This window comes from Platalea leucorodia, assembly GCF_965183815.1.
Source record: "Platalea leucorodia genome assembly, chromosome: 30".
NCBI classification, from domain to species: Eukaryota; Metazoa; Chordata; class Aves; order Pelecaniformes; family Threskiornithidae; genus Platalea; species Platalea leucorodia.
The window spans coordinates 242,962-262,130 of NC_138852.1; the positions used below are offsets into that span (position 1 = coordinate 242,962).

General features: G+C 51.6%; 1 protein-coding gene and 1 pseudogene across 2 annotated transcripts; both read left to right on the forward strand.

Annotated features, from left to right (window-relative positions):
• Window positions 1-5,817: 5,817 nt before the first annotated feature.
• Window positions 5,818-6,765, forward strand: LOC309601266 (olfactory receptor 6T1-like; the record flags this gene model as incomplete). Its single annotated transcript, XM_082334229.1, has 1 exon — window positions 5,818-6,765. One exon carries the CDS (start codon window positions 5,818-5,820, stop codon window positions 6,763-6,765), a length of 948 nt encoding a protein of 315 aa, XP_082190355.1.
• Window positions 6,766-16,805: 10,040 nt separating this feature from the next.
• Window positions 16,806-17,721, forward strand: LOC309601267 (olfactory receptor 14A16-like; annotated as a pseudogene). Its single transcript has one exon. The product of its transcript is annotated as an olfactory receptor 14A16-like (transcript).
• Window positions 17,722-19,169: the final 1,448 nt, after the last annotated feature.

A 19,169-nucleotide genomic window follows, 5' to 3' on the forward strand; every position in this document is an offset into this window, starting at 1 on the left:
CCAAACCCTCACCCCATCTCATCGTACCTGAGGAGGATCTCAGCTCTGCCCTCCCAACCAGGGGCACAGAGGGCTCATGACAGCTGCCCGCATGCAGCCACCCAGCAGCATTTCAATGGCCTTAGCACCGAGGTGTCTTCTCCACAGGGCTCCTGCAAAACACAGAGATGCCCTGGGAGAGCTGTGCCCTACGGGAGGGCAGCCTGCAACCCTGCAGGTGTGAGTGAGGAGACCAGGGGGCTGCTCCTGGGAATGCACCTGCACTGCAGGGGATGGCAGGGAAATGCCTGAATCCCTCCTCCCACAGCAGTTCTGGCAGCAGTTCTCCCTTAATTCCTGCCCATGTCTCTGCTGCCTGGACCTCTTCTTGGCCACGACCCCTTTCTCTGTCCCCACATCTCCTCCCTCTCCATGCTCACAGACTCCATCCCACCTGCTGTGTGCTCAGCTCTGCCCTGCAGGCTCCTCCTGGCAGCAGGGCACTGAGGAGAAAACCCAGAGCACAGACTCCTTCCCCTTCAGTTGATCTCCTACTTTGACATACATCTTTAAAATGACCCTCTGCAAATGTCCTCTGGATAATGTAGAAGTCTGAAGAGCCCTGACCCATGCTGCAGCGTTTCAACAGCAGAAGGACCTCGCCTTGCTGAGGGTCAGTCTTTCCACCCACAGCTTCTCCCTGCAGAACCACGGTGAGCTCCCCGGGCAGGCTGAGTTCTGACCCTGGCAGGCAGCAGAGTCCCTGCCCCAGCACACAGTCCCCTGGGGTGCAGGGACCCTGCTCAGAAGGACAGCCCTGGGCACCCCAGATGCACACCTGGAATAATATCCCTGCTGCCGGGAGAAGGCAGCCGTCATGTCCTGTCTGAGCAACCCTGACCCATGCAGCACCCTGCCCTGCCCTGCTGGGACTTGCTCCTTCCACCCACAGCTTCCCACAGTCCCACAGGGAGCACCGCAGGCAGGCTGGGCACTGACCCTGGCAGGCAGCAGAGTCCCTGCCCTGGCACACAGTCCCCTGGGGCACAAGGGACACTGCTCAGAAGAACAGCCCTGGACACCCTGCCTGCAGGCCTGCCTTCATACCCCTGCAGCCATCTCCAGGAGAGTCGTGATGTCCTGTGCCTCTGATGGTGCAGCAGGAAAGCCCTGCGCTGGAGCATGACCTCCTCCTGCACACCGGAAAACCCAGGAGAGCCATCCTGACAGGTCCTATCCGCTGTGGCATGTGCCAGGTCACAGAGACACTTCCAGGAACCCATCTGCATTGCCCTGCAGCCAGAGACTTACCGTGTCAAGGGCTGTGAGGATCTCTCCCACAGTGAGCTCTCACCTGTCCTCCCACTCCTGATTGCCTTTAACCTCTCTGTTACTTATCTCCTCACCCCTCGGTGCCTGCAGGCAGTGCCCTCAGCCCTGCCGCACTTTGCAGAGGAGCTGCTCCTGGGCAGAGCTGTCTCTCTGCAGGGCTGCCCACTTGCCAGCAGCTCCCTCCATGCCAGGAGCCCAGCTCAGCTCAGCAGCAGAGGCCCAGCCCAAGGCACCACTTTCTCTGCCCCTCTGGGCTCCCTCCAGGTGTCCCTGGGGCTCCTGGGAAACCTGCTGGGAAACAGGCTGAAGTAAATAACTTGTGGTCCCTCTCCCACCTCTGGAGAGATGATACTTCTTTCCAGCAATTTCTCCTATCAGAGAGAGAGAATTGGGCATGAGAATCACCTTTCCTTACTTCTGGTATGGGACAGGAAACCTGGACAGTGACAGAGCTCCTTTACCCCTGCTGAGGGAAGGGATTCAGCTGAGTCAATTGAGGCTTCTCATCCTTTGTTTGTAGTCCTGGAGGTGGAAGGGACCTCAGCTCTCACCTGCGGCTGCCACAAACCCACAGGAGGTGGGATTCCTCTTGCCTCCGTTCAGGTGGACACAAAATAGGAACCTGGTGCCTGGGAGCCTCTTGTCTCAGCTCCCATGGTAATTGCTGGGGATGGAGGCAAGGAGTGAGCTGCTCAGACTCAAACACCTGGTGACATCTGAGGTGCCAGAGGTGGTCCAACGTAACTGCAAGCTGTAATGCAGCGGTTTAGAGAGAGGGAAGCATCTGGAGGCATCATCTTTGAGCTTAGTGGGGACTTCCTTTGGCCAACAGCAGATGCCCATGTTTAGGACATCTGAACTTTTCCCTACTCCTTATGTTCAGGGCAGCCTATTGAGGTAGTCGGGGGGGCAGATGTAGCCATTGCCATAGCCATCAGCCATCTTCTCCATCAGCTGCATATACTAGATCACCATGGACTGTAATGGCACAACGCCCATGGACATCCCTACGTTGCCTAACCTAATTCAGGGCAGCTACTCAACAGCCAAATACAGGCCTGTAGTGCTATGCGAGATGCCAGGGCTCTCCAGCACAACTGCGTGTTTGACACCGTTTGATTCTCTTTCCCACAGCATTCTTCCGGAGAAACTGGCTGCTCATGGCTTGGACACACTTACTCTCTGCTGGGTAAAAAACTGTCTGGATGGCCAGGCCCAAAGAGTGGAGGTGAATGGAGTTCAATCCAGTTTGCAGTTTGTTACAAGTGATGTTCCCCAGGGCTCCGTACTGGGACCAGTTCTGTTTAATATCTTTATCAATGATCTGGATGAGAGGATCAAGTGCACCCTCAGTCAGTTTGCAGACAACACCAAGTTGGGTGGAAGTGTTGATCTGCTGGAGGGTAGGAAGGCTCTACAGAGGGATCTGGACAGGCTGGATCGATGGGCCAAGGCCAACTGTAGGAGGTCCAACAGGGCTAAGTCTCGGGTCCTGCATTTGGGTCTTGAGTGATGGACGCTCATGGGCCCCTCATCCCTGCAATCTGGCCTCACACAGAAGAGGAGCCACCCTGCTTGTGAATTAACCATCACCCTCGGTGGTGCACATGGTTTCACTCTTCCAGTCCAGGTGGATGTGTGTAATATGGACAATTACTCACATCACACTCTCCGCATTCTTCACTTCCCCCTACTGCCAACCCTTCGCAAACAAAGTGCTGTGGTCAAAATGGGTCTCGAGATGTGGGAAGACTGGCTAAACATCTCTGTGTGCCAGCTCGTCACAAAGTGGCACGTTGGCTGGAAGTGCAAAGACATGGGTCCATCTTTCCTGGAAGACTTGTGAGGAAATGGAGGGAGCAGTGGGTTCTATCAGCCCCTGCTCTACACCCCCTGCCTGCACTGGAAATGAAGAATGGGTTGGAAGGAGAAGTGATCTGGGGCCCGGCTTAGACAAGTGCAGGGTCATCCAGTCCACTGCGAAGTCGGGAGATCAGGAAGAAGTCCATGGTGGGCAGAGGTTTGTGCTCTGCCAGACAGCGCCAGAGGATGGGGCTGGCCTGCCTACACGGAATGCAAAGGAGGTCCTATTTTCATGAGCCCTGTGGAGAAAGGGGGACTAAGAGGCCATCTGTACTCAGGGAGAAGGAAAGTCTTCTCCCATGTCATCAGGGAGGAGACTCCCAAAGCCTTGAAGAATGAGGTTCCTCTCTCTTAGCTTTAGAGGAACAATTCCACCCAAAGAGCGATACCTTGTCCTATTTCAGATGCACTAAGATGGGCAGAGAGGCCTTCACAATGTTGCCAGTTTTAGCACCAAACCCTCAGGACATCGGCTTCCTTCTGGACTGGAAGGAGACAGTCAGGTGGCCCCTAGACAGCAAGGAATGATCTCTGCAAATCTCCCAGAGGTCTGCAATGAAGAGGCCAGGTGTCAACTTGTCAGTCAGGGCTCCCCTTGCAAGTGCAGAAGAGGAATCGACTCCTCTCCTCTACCTTTAGAAACCCATTTCTGCAATAAGTTGAACTGTGTCCTGAACTTCATTGACAAACCCCAGGAAAACTAAGGAGATTACTCTGACACTAAAAACCACCTATCCTGTCCAAAAAGACAAGGCAGGTAGCATGGAAGTCACTCCACAGAAGCTGCTTTCACCGTTAAACATCTCTTGACAGCACCTGTTAAGATTTGGTGCTTCTCCCTCACAGAATACTTCACAGAATGGGTCTCGACTTCTGCAGGGATTAGGTCACCTAGCTGCCAGCTATCACTGTCATTAATCTCCCCTCACCCTCTCAGAGCTGCTCTGCTGAGGAACCCTTTAGCGCCCAAGGCCATGACTCCTTGGGGAACATACCGAAGGCCTTAGAAATGTTCTCCACAAAAGGGGAAGAAAAATGGGAGACTCCTTCGGTCTGGAGGAAGTGCCTCAGCACAAATGGCATTCCCAGCTCACCCACAAAGGTTTTACAAGGGCCTTGAAAGGAGCCCTGATAGACTGTTCTTTAGGGGTTGTGGGAGGAAAGGAGATGGTGCTTCACACAGAGTCTGCTGGGCTTCTCTTTCCCCCCGCTAATGCTCCCAGCACATCATAGATTCATGTCAGTGGTTTATCACATTTCACCTCGATTTTCATTGATTTGGCTGTTTTTTAATTCCTGGCCTGCCTGCCTTCTTACCTGCTACCCTCCTTTGACATTCCTCCTTTCCCTGTGATATTTCTCGGGAAGCGAGACCTGTGTCAGGATCTCTGCCCCTTCCTTTGATGTGGGCTTGTTGGCCCATCTCAGCTAAGCTGCACAGAGCCAGATGGGTCTAAGGTTTTCAGGCTCGTGTAGGTTTTGTGAGCAAAACCAGCAGGACAGGAAGGAGATGGCCCGCATAGGGGAAGGCTGTTTGGAAAGAAGCGCTGCACCAAGAATTCAAACTTTCCAAGCCCTCAGATAATAAATTCTTGACTTGGTAAGGATGAACTCCTTACCAAACCAGGCTTCATTCCACAGGAAAGAAAAGAAAAACAGAAAAAGAAACAAAACCCCAAACACCACAGGAGAGAGAAGGCTCAGTCTCTCATTAGTTTGTTTAGTTTCTTTATTTGTTTGCTTTACAAGGTAATTTTTATCCCCCAACTGAATGAATTTCCCTTCTCCACCTCCCTCTCCCCCCATCTTTTTAAATCTTGTTATGCTCTTAGGTTTTTCCTTTGTTTGTTCCCCTCTTCTCTGCTGCTTTTCAAATCTTCTTTTCTTTTTCCCTCTGACAGCCAGAAAGGTTTATCAAAACTGTTTTTCAGCAAGAAAGTTGTCAGTGACAGAGGAGGAATCTGTTTATAAAGCTTTCTGTTCTACCCGACAAAGTTCAAGCATGGATGGAAGGACAGTCCTGAAAATGGACTAGTTTTAAACACGGGATGTTTGTCTTCTCCCTCTTTGGCTCTGACTTTCCCTGAAAACCAAACCTTTCCCAGGGAATAAAACTTCCCTCTTCTCTCACTCGCCTTCTTACCTTTACTTCCCACACGCCTCTTCATTTCTCACCATCTTCATGCCGCCTTCTCTCTCTTTCTGTCCTGTTCAGAAGGTTAAAGGCACTTGGCTGAGCTGTTTTATCTTGCACTAGAATGCATTGTAGTTCATCCTAAAGGATACCTTTAAACAGACTAGAATAAAACCGGTTGAGAAACATCTATTTCTTCCCCACTGCCTGTAAAGGGACTGTTGGGTAGAGAGCTCAAATACAATAACTTGCATCGTGTTTATGGTGGATTCCTGCTCTAACCCCCATACTACATTTGCTCCTAGGGCATAAAATGGGGCCTTCTTGCTCTAGGTTGATTATTCTCTCCTCTCTTCTGTTTTCCTTCCAGCCTTTGTGTGAATGTCTCCGTGAATGCCTTTTCTCGTCCTTCTACATTCTTTCACTCTGTCTCATCTTCTTGTAACCTCCTCAGGCGTTGTTTCCTCCACTGACCATCTGCCCTTGCTCACTGCAGCTCCGATGCAGAAATGTTGAACCGCACACCTGTCACAGAGTTCCTTCTCTTGGGCTTCCCCTCCCGCCACCATCAGCAGCGCCTAACGGCAATCCCTCTCCTGGCTTCGTACCTGGTGATCTTAGTGGGAAACTTACTCATCATTGCCCTCGTTCTGCCTGAAAGAGACCTCTGCAGACCCATGTACTTTTTCTTCTGTAACCTCTCCTGCTTGGACATCTTCATCGCTACATCCATCATACCCAACGCCATAGGAAACTTGCTGATGGGCAGCAAAGCCATTTCCTTCCCAGGCTGCTTAACTCAGGGCTACTTCTACTCCCTTCTGGGCTACATCAAGTTTGTCCTTCTGGCTCTCACGTCCTATGACCTCTATGTGGCCATATGCCACCCTCTGCAGTACCCAATGCTCATGAATGGTCAGCTTTGCCTTCAGCTACTCTTGGGCTCGTGGGCTGCAGGCTTCCTGGCTGCCGTGGTCTCCACTGTCCTGGTTGTCAGGATGCCCTTCTGCAATGCCAATCATATTGACCACTTCTTCTGCAGCAGCGTGCTTTTGATCAAGTTGTCCTGGGCACAAACACAGATTGTTGAGCTGATCACCTTCATGGCCTCATCCATCATCCTACTTGGCTCACTGGGCATGACAGCAGTGCCCTACCTTTACATCATTAACACCATACTTAGGTTGCCCTCAGCTTCCTCATGGCACAAGGCATTCTCTACATGCTCCTCTCACTTCACCATTGTCATCTTGGGCTACGACAGCTGCACATTCATGTATGTCCAGCCTTCAAGTCACCACATTACCTACAACAAGGCAGTGGTCCTTCTCAACACAGTGGTAACTCCTTTGACGAGTGCCTTTCTTTTCAGCCTGAGGAACCAGATGATGGAAGATGCTCTCAAGGCACGCTTGCAGAGAAGGGTGATCATCTTCAGGAAACACTTTTCCATCTAAGAAGAGTTTTTGTAAGTGGATTTTGAAAGGGGACAGGGGTGGGGAGGACAAACACATGATGATGACATATTTGCAGGAATGAGACCTTTCTTCCTTAGCAGTGTAAAGTTTCCTGAAATGAGTATCACACCAGGTTCTCTCCTGCAATACATCACCATAAGAAGGCCTTACCTAGCAATGCCTTTCAAATGACCTACAAGCACTTTACAAACCCTGGTGAATACCACAATGGCATTTTCTACGTGTGGAAACCGAGACAGAAAGCAACAAGCAGAGGGCTTCAGCCCTCCATGGCACACCCAAGTCTCAATAAGCTTCACCCTCCTCCAGTCCTGATGCAACTTCTCCTTGCTTCTAAATCTGGTTTCCTGATTATTTTGGTGGCAGATCTTTGTTGAACCTCTTCATCTTTAGGAAATGACAGAAAAGAGGTGGAACACAATGAAAAGAAGAATAAAGGCTTTATTTCTCTACCAAGTGGCGCTTACATCTCCATTAACCTCCTGGTTAGAACAAAAACATGCCTGAAATCAAGTCCAGTTTAACTGCCTCGGATTACCTCTCTTCCGCTTTGGTGCAAAATCTTGAATATTGGTCAGAAATGTAGTTTTGAGTAACAAGGCAGCTGTCTCCAGATCAGGTCTGCTGAAGTAAATGTCCAGTCCTTGACGCAATGCTCCCACACCCAGTACTTCAGCTGATCTAGCAAATTCAGGGGGATTAACTTATTCCAACATAGACTTTTATGACTGCAATGTCTAAAATGATGAGTTCATTGCCTGGTCTCCTTTGACAGTGGGGAGGAAGGAGCAGTACAGAGGACGGTGTCATCTCCTCCTATAGAGGTCTATAGCACCTCAGGGGAACTGTACTTAGCACAGGCTTGGCAGCTTTTTTCAATACCTAATGCCAGGTGCACTGACCCACGTGCTGGGCAACGTCTGGTGATTTGCACAAGCGAGGGACTCTTGCTCAGCGGGGGTCATCCTTTGAAGACACGAGGGTTACAACTGTACCTTAAGATCTCTCCAAAAGTAAACAGAAACATCGCCTCTAATCCCTGCCACAGTGTTGCCATTTTGTAATTTTCCTGGATTACTTTTCACTCATGATTCGCAAGAAAAATATTCTCTTTTGGAAAGAGGATCAAAACCATGATTTGCTCCTTCAATTACGTGAAAATATGGGATTGTCATGCAATGTGAGAGATTTCTTTGCATTTGAACTGAGAGAGTTTTCTTGCATTGAATAAATAACTTCCCTGCCAAGCCACGGAAACACTGAAATACATAAACGGTTCCATCAAGCTGGCACATGTATTACTAATACAGAAAACTAAGATGGATGAGTGTAGGCTGAAATGCCTAAGTTAGGGAGATGGATCCTATCCCATCCAAGCTGGCAATGAATGCCACCAATGTTTCTTCAGTGAAGAGATTTTGAAATCACAGGTGATGATTTAGTTTAGCTGTTTCAGGCATGTTATTGTGATAAATCCTGCCCACAGCCACTTGTGCATCAATGGCTCTCGTATTTTTGGGTAGATAGCTTAGGTTTGACCCACTGGTACCTCTAGGCAGCAAATACCTGAGGCCCTTGTCTTGCTCTAACGGCATGTTCTCCAGACTGATCACCTTATCCACCTCCTTCACGCCAGGGAAAGGGCTGGGTGCAGCTGTGGGCATCGTTCCTTCAGGAAAGTGCTCCCTAGAGTTAAGGCACAGCTCCCTCCAAGAGCTCTTCCTTACAAGGCGTAGGAACAAGGCTGTGCCAGGCGCTGCTTCCTCTAGTCTACGCAGACACCAAACTGTATTTCACACCACACGTGAATGCAGAACATCCTTACTGGCAGCCTACAAAACAAAACAAAGCACACCATACAGACCTCACTTGATTTCATGTACTCGGGGTGGATGAAACACAGAAGTACAGGACTATGTGTCTGGGCTGCAGGGAATGCTCATGGGGCCAGACGAGACCCAGGAGACATGGAAGTGGTGCGCTATGAGCAGCATGGCCTGAGGACCAGCATCTCCTCCCTGTAATGGATGTGGACAGCAAATACCACACTTCCTTAAGTGGATAGAAGTCCCCTAAATAACTGTCCACCTCCCTGGCAATTGAGCAGGATGAATAATGGAATTTATTTTTTGTTTTTTTTTTTTTTAGCGACTAAATTGAAAATGCACATAAATAAAGAAAAGAAGCATCCCAGTTCACGTTGAGGACTTTATTAAAGGAACAAAGAACTCTTCTGCTGCACTTCAAACCAGTTCTTTCTTTTGTACAGCCAGGAGGTTAGCACCTGTTCTGTAGGTTGCCAGTGACCTGAAGACAAAACCAGTCTTAGTCAGCTCAGACAAATTTTACCTTGAAAGTACCTCTTTCTTTTGATTGATGAGACTGACTAATTGCAAATGGCTTCTGTGGAGACATTTACAGCTGTCTGAGATGAATCCCTCCCAAATCACCTCCTCTTGGTTCCTCCTGCTACCCGGGGAAGAGAAACATTTCCCTTTCATGATTCATGATCTCCTAAGGTGGGTGACCGTATGCTCACCACTTAACAGATCTCTCTCCACTGGCCACAGAAAGGGGCCTCAGATCAGAGGCTTAGGAGTGGCAGGGAGGGTGAGGGTGGGGGATGCCCCCTGTGTGAAGGAGCAGCTCAGATATATGGAGCTCCTCTATGAGATGGGCAACAGGTTGAGTTAGCTTGTGTGAGTGAGGATGAGAGAAGGAGTCATAGAATCATAGAATCATTGAGGTTGGAAAAGACCCTTAAGATCATCGAGTCCAACCGTTAACGTAGCACTGCCAAGTCCCCCACTAAACCATGTCCTCGAGCACCACATCTACCCTTCTTTTAAATACCTCCAGGGATGGAGACTCAACCGCTTCCCTGGGCAGCCTGTTCCAATGCCTGACTACCCTTTTGGTGAAGAAGTTTTTCCTAATATCCAAACTAAACTTCCCCTGGTGCAGCTTGAGGCCATTTCCTCTCGTCCTATCACTTGTTACTAGGGAGAAGAGGCTGACCCCCACCTCACTACAACCTCCTTTCAGGTAGTTGTAGAGAGCAATAAGGTCGCCCCTCAGCCTCTTCTTCTCCAGGCTAACCAACCCCAGCTCCCTGAGCCGCTCCTCATAAGACTTGTGCTCTAGACCCTCAGTAAGAGTGCCAGTAAGGGTGCCAGTGTCTTGGCAGTTACCAGCTACTTGATCAGGCAGAGTAGGCAGAAAAAGTCTTCTGACAGCAACCACAACAAGTCTCCAGGCTAATGAACAGGTTTCTATGGGGAGCTGTAAGTGCCCTGGCATTCATTGGCCAGGCAAAGCAACAGGGTGCCAGCACTGTAAAGGATCTTGGGACAACTTCTTAGCAGAGCTGCCAAGTGGGCCAACAAGGATGATGCTCACCTGCATCTGGTCCTGGCCAACAAGGAAGAGCTGGTCAGGGATGTGATCATCAGTGTCTGCCTCAGCTGTTGTGACCAGGAAATAGTGGGGTCCCAGATGTCAAAAGAAGACCAGCAGCAGAGCACAGGCTGGTGGACTCCACGGAAGAAGACTTTGAGTTGCTCGGGGACTGATACAAGTGGTGCCATGGGGAGCAGCTCTGAAGGGTGAAGGAGCTCAGGAAATCTGACAGGCATTACAGAACAGACTCTTCCAAGGACAAGAATGATCTCTCCGAGTTCCCATAAAGAAAACCATTCATCTTGTGAGGCTGCTTGCCTGAGCTGACGGAGCCCCAGGGCAAAAAGGCAGCACCCAGGAGCTGGTAACAGGGTAAGCTGCATAGGAGGAACTGAGAAACCTTGCCCCAGGATGTAGGGAGGATGCCAAAGCCAAAGCTCCCATAGGCTTGAGACTTGCAGGGATGGGTAGCAAAAGCAAAATGAGCTTATAGATGCATGCCTCAGCCTAGCAGATGGGGATTCCCCCTGCTGGGGCTGGCTGTGCCAGTCCATCCCCATGGGTCTCAATGGTGCAGACTCTGCTTGAAGACATTCCTGTAACCCAAGTACGTTGGGATTCATGCATACTGGCTATTCTAAATCAAGCATTTGATTCACTTTGCCTCTTTGCTTTGACGTCTTTTCACTGTGACCACACTCCTGAAATCTCTCTGATAAGCCACATAAGAATTGACGACTAAAGGAAAGTTATGCCCAAAATTGGCTCCTTGTGGTGCTTTGTGTCGCAATGAGCCCTCTGGTGCCGAGTTCCTAAACTGCAGCTCCTGAAAGACTGACCAAGCCTCCAGAGAAGTAAAAACATCACAGCTGAAGGTTTCGGAGAGTGTTAGCAGGCCCTGCTGCAGTCTGTCAGTAAAGAGACCATGTAGGGAATGAGCAGACAAGGCTCCTGTCCCTGGGGGCTGGTGGAGACATGAAGTCACAGGCACTTGGCACAGAAGGAAATTTCGATGTGAGGTGTTTTCTCACTGTGAAAGCCCTTGGTGTGCTTCACCAAGCAGGATGGCCAAGCCCTGACCCCCATCCCCTGCAGAGGGGGATCCTTTCCCTCTTGTGATGCTCCGGGCTCTTCCTGGGGAAATTGTGATGTGGGAGTGTGTGATGGCAGGTGCAGGTCAGTGGTAGGACACCTGCCAGGCTCTATGGAGGGTGGGTGAGGAGGAGGCAACGAGGCGCTGGAGCTGTAAGGACCTCATGTCCTCTCATGGGTCTCAGTGGAAGAGACAGAAGCCAAAGCTGAGTGGACAAGGGTCCCAGTTCTGTTGGGGTGTCAAAGCCCCACCAAGGCCCTTGGCCATCTCTACCACAGCTGCACTGACCTGTGCCTGTGCCTGCTTCCTTGCTTCCAGCACCAAGCTCTGTGTTTCTGAGCATTTGCCCATGCCTCTGAGTTCCCCACAACCCATCCTGTTTCTTCCAAAGCCTTGCTAGTGCTCCTTTCTCACCCAAGAGTTCCAAGGCCCAGACATGCTAGAATCCTCTGTTTAGCTCCCCATCCCAGCACTCAGCTGCCCATCCTCCTCCTGCTGCTGCCTCCAAATCAAGACTCAACCTATTTCACTTCAGCATGACAGCCCCCGACATGTCAAGTCTTCTTCCTGCCTTCAATGCACTCACTGCTGCACCTGCACTGCTCTCTCCCTGCGTGCCCATGTGTCTCACCAACCCTTCCTCTTCCCCTGCAGTGGTGGGACCTCACCCCAGGAAGGCTGTGCATCCTTCAGGCTCAGGGAGGTTTCCTGATATCCACTGAAGTCTGAGGAGTGAAGGAGGGGAGGAGAGCCAGGTCAGCTCATGGGGCATGAGTGAGCACAGACACCCCAAGCAGTGGGCGTTCCCCATCTGTCAGGCTGAGCCATGCACATGCGATGGAAATGCCTGTAGCATCCCTGATTTGCACAGGAGGGGCCTTCCTTCCTGCCATCTTCCCAGGACAAACTTCTTCTTCCTCCTCCACCATCAGACATCCACTGCTTTCCATTGCTGGTTTCAGACATGGTTTTAAGGATTCGCAGAAGCCATCAGCCACCCCTCTCCTTTCTCACTGACATCCCCCGACCTCTCTCCCAGACCTACACATGGCCAATCACTGCTGCTCAGGGCCACTCACTCTTCAGAAGAGGCATTCAGCACTTTGGATCTTCCTGGTGCTTTTTGTAATCTTCCTCGCTGCCTCCAGGGCTCATGGTGAGCTTTCTGGACCATGACAAGGCTTTTTCATCATCTCTTAGGGAAAAGTTGTCTTTTTTTTAAAAAAAAAAAAAAAAAACCAAAAAAAAGGTACTGCTGCTTTTAGGGAAATCACAGAAACACCTGGTGGATTATTGGTGCATCATCCGCAGAAATCTCACCAGCTTTGCATCTCAAGAAATGGGATGCCAGAGGCCAAGGGAAGGATGGTCTGCGCACTGTCATGGCATTTGGGTACCTGAAGTGTGCTCTCTTCTCCCTGTCTCCCGGACACCTAAAGAGGACTCACACTTCTCTGCACTTCAAGTTCAGGTGTTCCTGGGAATCTCAGGAGGCATGGCATACCAATTCCTGGATTCAAGGAGCTGGTCACATGCCTCTGGTCTCTTTCCACAATGATGGCTTCAATGCCAGGCTCATTTGTAGACTCTGTACGTGGATGCTGACATTTCTTGAGCAACTGGATCTGAAAGGATTAACACAGTAGGCTGTTATTCTTGGAGGGTATAAGGATAGGAAAAGAGAAGAGGCTTTGGGCAAATGAGAAGGGAAGCAAAGGATGTGGTCAGGGCTGTTTGGGGACACCTGTGAAGCAGCCCTGAACCTGATGTGAATGACTCCTGGGGTCAGGGAGAACCTGAGAGCTCTCCCGAATTGGAAAACATGAAGGGGAAGGAAGGACAGCATCATTCAGGATGGAAGGGACCTCGGGAGGTGTCTGGACCAACCTCCTGCTCAAAGCAGGCTCAGACAGAGTACTCAGGCCTTTATCCAAACACATCTTGGTCACAGTCCAGGACAGAGCCAGTGCACGCTCCCTGGGAAACAGCTTCCAGCACTTGACTATCCTCATGCTGGAATAATTTCTCCCTCTCTCTAGCCTGACCCTCTCTTGTTTCAGCCCATTGCCTCTTGTCCTAGTGTCATGGACATGAGCCTGACTCCATCTTCCTGGGAACCTTGAAATGCTGCTGCATGTTTCCCACAAGATCTTCTCTACTCCTGTCTGAACAAGCGCAGCTCTCTAAGCCTCTTCTCACAGTACAAGTTCTCCCACCCTACTGACCTTGGTGGCCCTTCACTGAACTGGTTCCACTATGTCAAGGTCTCTCTGGCATTGTGGGATGTCAAAACCTAGGAAAATGTTCTGGATATGGTGTCTAAACTGCTCAGCAGACTGGCTGTGCTCCAGCTCCTACAGCCCAGGATGCTGTTGGCCTTCTTTCCTGATTGCTCCTCTTTTGCCTAATGCAACCCAAGGACCACCAAAGCCTTTCCCACAGAGCTGCTGCCCACCTGGACAGTCCCTGCTCTATGTCATTGCATGGGCTTAGTCGACCTCAAGGGCACAACTTATTGGCTATCCTGAGGTTCCTGTTGGCTCATCACTCCAGCTTGTCTTTGTCCTTTGGGATGGCCACCCTGCCCTCCACTGTAGTGTCTGCTCTCCTCAATGTGCTGCCTTCTACAAATGTTATGAAAAAGCACTCTCTTATCTCCTCTGGGTCATTAAAAACACGTTAAACACAGCCAGTGGAAGGACAGACCCCTGCAGGACCCTGTTAGCTAGATGCCTCCAGGCACAGTACCACACATTGACCACGTTCCTCTGAGCCTGACCATCCATCTGGTTATTTACCCATCTACTTATCCACTGAGGCAGACCACAATATCCTAAGTTGGGCATGAGAATATTGAGGGTGCGTTATGTTGAAAAGTTCACTGACTTCCAGGTCAAAAGACAACCACTGCTCTCCCTGGGTCCTGCAATCCTGTCCTTTCAGCAGAGAAAGCAAAGAGGATGGCGAGAGACAAGCTCCCCTGGGTAAATCCAGTCCCCTTCTCGTTCAGACACCCAGAAATGGGGTCTGAGTGAACACGGTCTGGGGCACAGCCATTTGCTCTTCTGTGCATCCTTTGGGCATTCTAGAAAAGTGTTTGCAATGTTTGCATTTTCCCCATTGTCAGGGCGTTCCCACAGACTCCCTGACCTCTGAAGGATGCTGGAGAGTGGCCTCACTGTGCCATTGGCCTGCTCACTCAGCTCCCTGCGATGCTCCCCCTCCTGTCCCATACACTGGGAAGCATTTGCTCAAGTGATCCCTGACTTGATCCCCATCCACTGCTGGTTGATCTCCTCCAGAGTCCTGCCCTGAGTCACAGAGGCCTGGGAGACCTTGCTGGGGAAGACTGAGGCAAAGAGGACACACAGAAACTGTAAGGCAGTGTGGAGTGGGAGGATGCTGAGAGCTCACTGCATGGGAGAGATCTTCACAGCCCTCTACATGGTAAGTCTCTGGGTGCAGCACAATGTAGCTGGTGTTCCTGGAGGGATCTCCAAAAGCTGATACATCCCACAGCCTATGGGATCTTTCAGGAGGCTTCTCACAGTTTTCTAGTGTAGAGGAGGAGGACGTGCTGCCAAAGATGACCTCCTTGTGTGCCGTAGGAAGGATAGGGCATGACAGCTCCCTTCTAGGGTTTTGAAGATCAGTGCACACTTGTGGGTGCCCAGGGCTGTCCTTCAGAGCAGGGTCCCTGCACACCAGGGGCCTGTGTGCTGGGGCAGGGACTCTGTCGCCTGCCAGGGTCAGCACCCAGCCTGCCCAGGGAGTTTTCCACGACAATGTGGGAAAAAGCTGTGTGGAAGGAGGGACTCCAGGCAGGGCAGGATCATTCTGCTGTCCAGAGGGTGCAGCGTGGGTCAGGGCTGCTCAGACTTCTACATCACCCAGAGGACATTTGCAGAGGGTCGTTTTAAAGATGGATGGCAAGGCAGGGGATTGCCTGAAAGGAAAGAAATCTCTGCTTTGAGTGGTGTTCTCTTGGTTGGCTGGGTGTGCACCTGGAGATGGGAATTTACTTCTCTGCTCCGGAATAGGCAATGAGACCCCAATTCCCATTAGGAGTTCTCCTAATGGGAACACACAGAGATGCCCCTGGACAGTGCCCTGCTGCCAGGAGTTTTCTGCAGGACAGAGCTGAGCACACAGCGGGCGGGATGGGCTCTGTGAGCATGGAGAGGCAGGAGATGTGGGCACAGACGAACAGGTGGTGCACAAGAAGAGCTGCAGGCAGCAGAGCCATGGGCAGGAAGGAAGAGAGACCTGCTGCCAGAAATGCTGTGGGAGGAGGGATTCAGGCCTCTCCCTGCCATCCCCTGCAGTGCTGATGCTTTCCCTGGAGCAATCCCCTGGTCTCCTCACTCACACAGCACAGCCTCTGCCCTTAATGGCATGGGGACTTGGCCATGACTTTCCTTCCCATCAGCCTGACCATCAAGGAGGAGAAAAAGTCAAGGGTCTGACTGTGTCTCCCTCTCCTGCCTCCCTTGGCAGGGCTCCTTTGGCATGTTCTCCTCTTCTCCCTGATGCCCTTCTTCTTACTGTTACACTCACCGGTGGGGGGGTCTGAGGATTCAAGTGCAGCTCAGACACCAACACTGCGTGTGCTGTCATGCACATATGGCCATGGAGGAAAAGCACCCAGCTCGCACCCTGTTCACCTGTGGGGCTCTGGGTACTGCAGTGTGTGCAGCTGGCAGGGATCTCACCCTCCCTTCAGGACATAACAAATTCAGGAGAGTTGACTCTGTCCTTGGGAGGTCCTGCTGGGCTGCAGGCTGCCCTCCCGTAGGGCACAGCTCTCCCAGGGCATCTCTGTGTTTTGCAGGAGCCCCATGGAGAGACACCTCGGTGCTAAGGCCATTGAAACGCTGTTGGGCAACTGCATGTGGGCAGCTGTAATGAGCCCTCTGTGTCCCTGGTTGGGAGGGCAGAGCTGAGATCCTCCACAGGTACGATGGGATGGGGTGAGGGGGTTGGAGATTTGCACTGGGAAACTGGATTCCTCTGCTCCCAGCACTGGCCTCTTTCTTTTGGGGGAACACCCGAGTGCGATAGTCCTCCAGGTGGAAGAGCTGCCAGCACAGGGCAGCTGAGAGCAGGGCTGATGGACAGAGCGGCTGTCCTCACTCTGCACTAAGGGACAGTCCCTGTGCCCAGTCTCAGCACCCACAAGGTTTCCCTTGCAGTGCAGCAGAAATGCCAGGCATTGCTGCATTCAACCACACATTGGGAGCCACAATGCTGAAATTTCTTTGATATCACGTCTGAGATCACCCCAAGTTCCTGTTTCCTTATTGCTGTAGGGCAGGACTGAGTCCTGCAGAGCCCCCAGCAGAGCCTTCTGCTCCCTGGGGCACACTCAGCCAGCACCGACCAGAGCTCACCAAAGCTCTTCCTGAAAAGTGAAAGGCTCTTTGGGGGGATCCTATAAGAAATTGAATAGATTTTTCTGAAAGCAGTCTGCCATAACTTTTCACTTCTTTTACCTCCTTGAACAGATCCCCATGCCCAGAGCGACAAAATGTCCAACGGCAGCTCCATCACCCAGTTCCTCCTCCTGGCATTCACAGGCACACGGGAGCTGCAGCTCTTGCACTTCTGCCTCTTCGTGGGCATCTACCTGGCTGCCCTCCTGGGCAACGGCCTCATCATCACCGCCGTAGCCTGCAACCACCACCTCCACACCCCCATGTACTTCTTCCTCCTCAACCTCTCTGTTCTTGACCTGGGCTCCATCTCCACTACTGTCCCCAAGTCTATGGCGAATTTCCCGTGGCGCACCAGGGCCATCTCCTACGCAGGATGTGCTGCCCAGCTCTTTCTGTTTGCATTTTTTATTTCAGCAGAGTTCTGCCTTCTCACCATCATGGCCTATGACCACTATGTTGCCATTTGCAAACCCCTGCACTACGAGACCCTCCTTGGGCAGCAGAGCTTGTGTCCACATGGCAGCAGCTGCCTGGGGCACTGGGTTCCTCTATGCTCTCCTGCATACTACCAATACATTGTCACTGCTGCTCTGCAATGGAAATGCTGTGGACCAGTTCTTCTGTGAAATCCCTCAGATCCTTAAGCTCTCCTGCTCACACTCCTACCTCAGGGAGGTTGGGCTTATTATGTTTGGTCTCTTTGTGGACTTTGTGTGTTTAGTTTTCATTGTGCTGTCCTATGTGGAGATCTTCAGGGCCGTGGTGAGGATTCCCTCACAGCAGGGACGACACAAAGCCTTTTCCATGTGCCTCCCTCACATGGCTGTCGTCTCCCTGTTTTTGATCACTGCCATGTTTGCCTACCTGAAGCCCCCCTCCATCTCCTCCCCATCCTTGGATCTGGTGGTGGCAGTGTTGTACTCGGTGGTGCCTCTAGCAGTGAACCCCCTCATCTACAGCATGAGGAACAAGGAAATAAAAAATGTCCTATGGAAACGGGCCCAATAAATCATGTTTCCCTGACAATAACCTGCCTCCCCTCCTCTGCATGTTTCCCAGAGTTTATCTTCGGCCACAGTTCTGCTTTTTTCTCCTGTGATAATTCTACTTAGAGATAATTTGCTGGGTTTCTACTGCTTCTATGGAGGTTTGATCCTGTTGTGCCTGACCCTTGCACAACACTGTGTCACATGTGGCCTGTCCAATAGCAGCTCTTCAATTAAAGGAGATCTCTTGGGTGCAGTGCCAAGAAAATGTCCAAGGAATTTGTTTCTGTTCTCGTTGTGTTCTCAGTGGTTTTGGGGCTAAGCTCATGATAATGTTGAGTTCCATTGGATCAAAAGTTCTGCTTTTAAAGGCTCTCTTCTTGGTGTCCAATGGCAGGGGAGATGGTCCATCAGCTCCCCATTATCTCCTCAGGTTGCTTCATGTATGACAGGACTCATGGCATATACCAGATTCTCTAGAAATGAATTTGGATGGGTCAGGAGAGGAGGGGGACTTCCCACGTGCCCTGGGGTTGGAATGAATACAGACTCAGAAGGTGAAACACCCTCAGAGGTGAAGTGCCCCAGAAGTAAAGCAGTAAATCGAAGCATGCACGAAAAAGGACTCTGCAGTGCCATGGGAGTAAGAGGGGACTCAGCAGGCACAGGGAGGGGAGAGTGGAGAGCTACAGGAGCTGCCTGAGAACCACCAGGGCCAGGACTCTGGTGCTGTCCTGGGGAGTGGGGCTGGTGGGAGCAGAGGAGGGGGCAAATTCAGTCGGGGCTGGGGATCACCTACAAGATGAATTCAGGAGAACCAGAGAGTGCCTAGCCTCTGCTTCCTCATGCCCTTGGAACCAGCACCAGCCGTGGGGCTGATGGGGAGCCTGAACCCTGCTGTCTGCCCCCCCAGCACCTGCTGCAGCCTTCAGAGGGGCTGGGGGTGTGGGGTGAGTGCCCAGAGCTCTGCAGCAGCCTGCGCTGGGCAGTGCCATGGAGCCAGCCCAGGCTGGGCTGCTCTGCTGGGCTGGGCTGGGCTGGGGAGAGGGCAGGGGAGGGGGGGAGAGGTGGGGAGGGGCTGGGCTGGGCTGGAAAGAGCCCGGGAGAGAAAAACACCAGTGCAGAGCTAAGGTGTGTGAGTGTGCAGGGTAGGGGCAGCCAGCACTCCCAGTGCAGAGCCAGGTGTCATGGTGAAGGAAGCAAGACATCAAAGGTGCAGAAGAGAGGGGCCTGGTCTGTGCCATGTTTCCAGGACACCCTGGGGAAGCTGCTGCAGGAATTTGTCCCAGACCAGTCCCACCCACCGGCCATTTCCATCTCTGGCCATACACCCCAGCCCTGAGGAAGGACCTTTGCTGCATGGTCACCCCCATCCTTCTCTGGGGCTTAGTGATACCCAACTCCACTGCCATTATTAATCAAAAGGAAACGAGTTTCCTACTGACAGCCATTACACACCAAGTCCCACAG